The sequence below is a fragment of the Halichoeres trimaculatus genome, unplaced genomic scaffold, assembly GCF_033239565.1.
Source record: "Halichoeres trimaculatus isolate MK-OKI-2021-1 unplaced genomic scaffold, fHalTri1.1 fHalTri1_scaffold_5, whole genome shotgun sequence".
Classification (NCBI taxonomy): domain Eukaryota; kingdom Metazoa; phylum Chordata; class Actinopteri; order Labriformes; family Labridae; genus Halichoeres; species Halichoeres trimaculatus.
Window position 1 is genome coordinate 36,168,287 of NW_027437183.1, and position 6,531 is coordinate 36,174,817.

At 44.2% G+C, this 6,531-nt stretch overlaps 1 protein-coding gene across 1 annotated transcript; it reads left to right on the forward strand.

The window, feature by feature from the left end:
* The first annotated feature begins 3,524 nt into the window (after positions 1-3,524).
* Positions 3,525-4,680, forward strand: LOC141790361 (uncharacterized). The gene has a single exon (XM_074670185.1). It carries the CDS (start codon positions 3,784-3,786, stop codon positions 4,678-4,680), a length of 897 nt encoding a protein of 298 aa, XP_074526286.1. The 5' UTR covers positions 3,525-3,783.
* Positions 4,681-6,531: the final 1,851 nt, after the last annotated feature.

Below are 6,531 nucleotides of genomic sequence, written 5' to 3' on the forward strand. Positions count from 1 at the left end.
GTACATTGAAGCTGCCGTAAACTGAAGCTGCCATCAATGTCAATATGTTCTGTGTGATTGAATAAAAAGATGTTATGGGAAAGTCAAGTGAACGGAAGTGTTAATGATAAAAGTATAGTGCTTTACTTATAAGTATAGCTGTTAAAATGAAACAGCACAAACTAGCAGGTAAGCTTGGAATGAAAAATTTGTGAATGGCAACAAATTTCTTTACTAGTTGAAATATACAGGACATTACCAGCTGTATGTGTGGGATCTTTGTATCAAAATAAAAGTTACTGTGTCAGATTTCTCTAGAAGTGTAAGAATGGCCATAGGTGTAACTGTGTCAGTGTAAATTCAGATGGAACAAGAACAAAGGATTTCTTTCCTTGCATAAAAAATACCTCAGCTGCTGGTTGTCGTCCCCTTGCAACAGAAACCTAAAGACTTAAGAAAACTACAAAACAACATCCAGACATGGCCTTGTGACAAGTTTGGGGACGTCAAAGTAAAGCAGGGTAAAACCACAGAGGTTTAGAATAGAATAGAATAGAAAATACTTTATTTATCCCGAGGGGAAATTCAGGACACACAGCAGCAATCAAGAAAACAAAAGTAAGAAAGTGTATTGAAAGTGCAGAAAGGTCCACAAGAAAATAGATGACGACAGCTTGTCCACCACTCTCCAGCCCAGCCAGTCTCCACCTCCACAGGGTCCAGGACTGAGCCTCCCCAGCAGTCTGTTCAGTCTCTGTCTCCTGGATCCTGTCTGCTCACAGCAGCCAAAGCTCCTCCAATGTGGCGTTGGTGTCTGGTGTTAGCTCCCTCAGCCACATCTGTGAACAGCACGATGCAACTCTGCCCTCTGGTATTCCCTCTGTTGCACAGCTAGCTCGTCCGTCTTATTGGAGTTAGATCTTACATTCCCAATAATGATGGATGGAAGGACAGGTACATGTCGTCACTTCTTAGCTCACACCTGAGAACCAGCACATGTCCTCACATCCTTTTCCTCACCTTGAGGGAAACATCGGGCCTTGCACCAGTTAGCATTGCCATGCTATAGGTTGCTAACAGCTGATTTCACATGTAAACAATGCAGCTATGGTTACATGTAGAATCTCCAGACAAACACAGGAGAAAAGTAGTAAAAAATGTCACTGAAGACAAAACCAGTTTGGTGTCCTTGACCAACAAATGGACCATACCAAGAATACTAAGATGATGAAAAAGAGACGAAAAAATTACAGGAAAGAGCTTCTGCAACAGACAGCCACACGACAGAGCGATGCTAAGCAACAATTTAAGAGTCCTAGTGTTTGGCACATTTTGGCACAAGTTGCAAAATTCCTTGTATTTCAGTTAAAAGTAACAATGATCTTGAAAAATCTTATTTTGAGGTATAACGGATTTAAAGATTAAAAACAAAACAAGATCCAAACATCACCAAATCATTGAAACCTATACAAAGGGATTATTTTTTACTCCAACAGGAGCAGATTTTGCAGATTTTGAAATGTATATATCCATAAAATATAATTTAGCAAATTACACTCATTTACTACCCCCATACACACACGACAAATTAAAATTGTGCATTTTTTAATTTATTGTCTTACATTTTACATTTTTTTATGATTTGTTTGATGTAATGTGTATTTTCAGCTGCTTTGGCATCAACATGCCTCTGTTCATGCAGATAAAGCTAGATCGATTTGCATTTGAATGAAAAGAAAAAAAAAGAGAAGAAGACAGGAGAAAGAAAAAGAAAGAAAAGAAAGATTGCATCACGACACTCACTGTTTTCTTTCAGCTGCTGGTAATTGATCATCGTTCTCAGTGTCACCGTCCAGCTGGGCTTGGACCCCATGCAGCGTGTGTCTTTGAAGAAATCAGACACTCAGACTGGAGTCATCTTTGTTGCAGGCTGTAATATGTTTATTTCTGCTGTGAAGACAACTTTGTTTTTGTTTTGTTTTTTTTTTTTTTATTTTGGCTCGTTGTGTCTGTAGTTTCCTATACCTCTGGAGCCAGCGTAGAGCAAACACTCAGCAAACTGCAGATTTTAGCAGACCTGCATTGCCTCATACTTTTAGACCAGAGGTTGCTGCATGATGTAAACCAGTTTTCTGCTCTCTACTTTGACTGGAAAAAAACATGTTTGCTTGCCGTGCGCTCTCTGAGAGCCAGTGGCTGTGCTACTTGAGTTAAGAAGTTATAAATAGGTCAAGGTGGATAATTGAGACTTCAATAGAACCATCAGAGCCTATAGAATCACATTCTGGGGACCACCTTTAATTCAGAGCGCAGTCACACTGGCCATCCAAAACGTACCGTGCCTAAGCATGATTGCCCCCATGCAGCGCTGTTCCCCAGCTGTAGAGTACGGCCAGCGGTCACACTACCCCAATATGAACCAGACTTTAGCAGGTATCAGACACGCGCACAGCCCGCCTACGTCATCATGAAGCATCTGTTTACATGAAGCGCGATCTCATCAGAGTCAGCACAATGAGACACAGAGAGCACTGCTACAACTTTAGAGACTTTTTGGACTTATATTAAGTCGTTTTCGCCCGACACTGCGCTCTAACACCCCCGCTTTGTTTAAAATGATTGTCGAGAGAGGCGCTTGCGCTGATTATACGTAATGGATCGCACGCGCTGTCCGCGTGCTTGTGCTCGTGCATGAAGTAAACCGTGCCGCTCCACTTATTAATAGACACCATAGACAAGCACCATCCTCGAATCAAACGACTTGAATGGTTTTGTATTGACAGAGTTGGAATTTTTTCACAAAGCATGCTGGGAGATGTAGTCATGTGGTGATACCTTGTCACAAATTTCTTTTCACAAACAGCAAAGGTAAGACTAAGGGCTCTAATTTCGTAGACCAGGCGCAGGCGCAGGCGCAGGCGCACCTGCCCTGCGCCGGCCTTCGCCGCGCGCACAGGGCGTGACCGGCGCACTTTGCAAGTTTCCTGCAGTGCCAAGAGAGGCGCAGTACAGGCGCACATCAGCGCAAATGAGCGCAGAGCTGCGCGTCCACGCCTCCCTCCGCGCAAATGGCAGAGAGGGAGGAGAAAAGCCGTGAGTGGGTTTAACACAGCCGAGCGCTGTTTTCACCAATCAAATGAGCACCTCTCCTCGCCTTTAAACGCCCTGCAGCTGAGGCGCAGCATCTGATTGGTCTGAGTGATCCTCAGCACCAGAGTGCTGGTAGCGGAGACGGTCAGAGCTGCTGTGCCTGCAGCAGGACAATGGACAGCGGGGCACATCGGAGGACACGAAGCGCGTCACCTTGTGGGCCAGCTCCCTGGACAGATTTAATCTGTTCCTTTGTCTTTATCCGGAGTAAAAAATTAAGGGGCAGTTACACAGCTGGATTATCCATTCAGAATACTTTTGATCCACCTGCACTCCTGGTTTGTCATCACCAAATAGCAGAACCTTTGGTGATATACTGTATACTCCCCCAGTGTCTCCACCTCATCCTCCTTACAATAATGTACTCATCTTCTCAATGAATGAGAGGTGATTGGATCTCTGCGGTCACGTGAGTCTGTGGTATCATTTCCGGTTTTTCCTTTACTCTGTGTACAGCACGGTCGTGTCGTTCGCTCTCAATCTATCTGTTGTTTTACCTGTTACGGACTTTCACTCTTTTCAATCTTGCCATCTTATCGATCTATAGTAGTTTACACCAAGCACTCTGCCTTTTTTTCCCACAAGGGTGTATACTTTTTCGGTGTTTCTGACGACTGGTTTTCCTGTTAGCCTTTTAGCTCCCCAGCACTAGCGATGTCTCTCCACTCCAGCTCCAGCTCTCACTCTGACTCTCCTTCTGCGGCTCGTTTCTGCCCGATGTGTCAGATGTTTAGTTATTCCTCTTCCTCCTTTACGGATAATGATATTTGTATTAAATGTAGCTTATTTGTAGCTCTGGAGGCGAGGGTTTCTGAACTGGAGACGCGGCCCCGCACCGAAGCTAGGCCACATTTAGCTAATGCTAGCCAGCCCCCTGTAGCCGGTGCGGGCCGTCTTAGCTTAGCCTCCCCCCCGGCAGATCCCGAGCAGCCGGGATGTAGTGGCTGGGTGACCGTGAGAGGGAAACATAGCCGCAAGCATAAAAATCGCACGCCGGACAGCCGTAACGTTCACATTTCCAATAAATATGCCCCTCTTAGCAACACACCTGCTAGGAAACTCAACACTCTGGTGATTGGTGACTCGGTAGTACGGAATGTGAAATTAGCGACGCCAGACACCATAGTTCAGTGCCTCCCGGGAGCCAGAGCGGGCGACATTGAAGGCAACTTAAAACTGCTGGCAAAGGATAAACGTAGATTTCGTAAGATAGTTATACATGTCGGCGTTAATGACTCCCGACGTCGCCAGTCGGAAGTCACAAAGATTAATGTGGAGTCGGTGTGTGCTTTGGCCAAAACTATGTCGGACTCGGTAATTTTCTCTGGCCCCCTGCCAAATAGGGCAAATGATGAGATGTTTAGCCGCATCTCATCATTCAACCGCTGGCTGTCGAACTGGTGTCCAGATAATGGCGTGGGTTTTATAGACAACTGGCGATCCTTCTGGGGCAAGCCTGGTCTAATTAGCCGAGATGGCGTTCATCCCACTCTGGATGGCGCAGCTGGTTTAACTAGAAATCTGGCTGATTTTATTAGTTTACCCATCTGACAACTCAGGGTGGAGACCAGGCAGCAGAGCAGCAGCCCTACACGCTCCTCTGCGTTTCCCTTAGTGCAGTTTCCCAGCCACTCCTGTTGTAACATAGAGACTGTGTCGGTTCCCTGACCGAGACCCTTTTTCTATAACAATAAAAATAACAATAACAACAATAATTATTATAACAACAACAACTACTACTTTAATAATAATAATAATAATAATAATAATAAAGGAGTGAATTATGATAATCTTATAAAAATTAAAACTTCCGGTGCGGATGAACCACATGACGTCGAAGTCAAATGTGGTTTGTTAAATATTAGATCTTTATCATCTAAAGCTGTGCTAGTTAATGAACTTATATCAGATTATCACATTGATTTACTTGCTCTGACTGAAACCTGGCTGTGTGAGGGTGAATATGTTAGTTTAAACGAGTCCACTCCTCCCAGTCACCTTAATACTCATAACCCTCGAGACACAGGCCGTGGGGGGGGAGTGGCAGCTATCTTTAACTCTAGCTTTAATATTAGCCCTAGACCTAAACTAGGCTTTAGCTCTTTTAAAAGTCTTTTTCTCAGTTTCTTGCATCCAGCTGTAAAAACCGCGCAACCGTTTTTGTTTGTTATCGTCTACCGGCCTCCTGGCGCGTACTCTCAATTTCTCTCCGACTTTTCAGAGTTTCTTTCTAATATCGTTCTTCTGTCGGATAAAATTACCATTGTTGGTGACTTTAATATTCAGGTGGACGTCGTTGACAATAGTCTTTGTATTGCCTTCATGTCTTTACTGGATTCTTTTGGTTTCACACAGTCTGTGAACCATCCTACTCATCGCTTTAACCACACCTTGGATCTTGTTCTTGCTTATGGCGTGGAACCTGTCAACTTGGCTGTCTTGCCGCAGAATCCTCTTCTGTCGGATCATTTCTTCATTACTTTTGAATTCTTGCTGTCGGATTTCTCACCTGCGAACAAAATCATCTTGTCCAGGAACTTGTCTGACAGAGCTGTAGACATTTTCAAGGAAGCTATTCCTGCTGCCTTGAATTCTTGCTCTACTTTTGCAGAGAGCTCTTGTGCTCCCTCTCAGCTTGATCAACTTGTTGCGGATACCATGGGTTCTCTTCAAGCCGTCCTCGATTCAATTGCTCCGCTCAGACAGAGGACTCTCAGACGACATCATTCCGCTCCGTGGTACAATGCTCAAACTCGTGAGCTCAAACAACAATCGAGGAAATTAGAAAGAATATGGCGTTCGACTAAAACAACCGAATCCTGCTCGCGTTGGAAAAATAGTCTAAATGAATATAGAAAGGCTTTGCGACTTGCGCGTGCAACTTACTACTCCACTCTTATAGAAGAGAATAAAAAAGATCCTAGATTCCTTTTCAGCACTGTAGCCAGGCTGACAAACAGTCATAGCTCTACTGAACCATGCGTTCCTCTATCGCTTAGCAGTGAGGGCTTTATGAGCTTTTTTAACAATAAGATATTAAAAATTAGAGATAAAATTAGTAGCGTGTTACATGCAACCGTGATAGAACCTTCGATCGATGGCGAATTTGCGGAAACGTCGCTTAGAGCTAATATACTCCTGGACTGCTTCTCGCCTGTGGACTTGTCAGAGCTGGATTCAACTGTCACTTCAGCCAAACCATCAACTTGTCTTCTGGATCCCATCCCAGCTTGGCTGTTAAAGGAAGTCTTTCCCTTGGTCGGATCTTCTTTACTAAGGATGATTAATGCGTCTTTACTGTCGGGCTGTCGTGCCCCAACTTTTTAAAGTTGCTGTTATTAAGCCTCTTCTTAAAAAGCCTACACTTGATTCAGGCTCTTTTGTCAACTACAGACCGATATC

What these genes read in the sequence shown, in the direction of transcription:
- LOC141790361 (XM_074670185.1), top strand. Translation starts at nt 3,784, where the DNA reads ATGTCTCTCCACTCCAGCTCCAGCTCTCACTCTGACTCTCCTTCTGCG.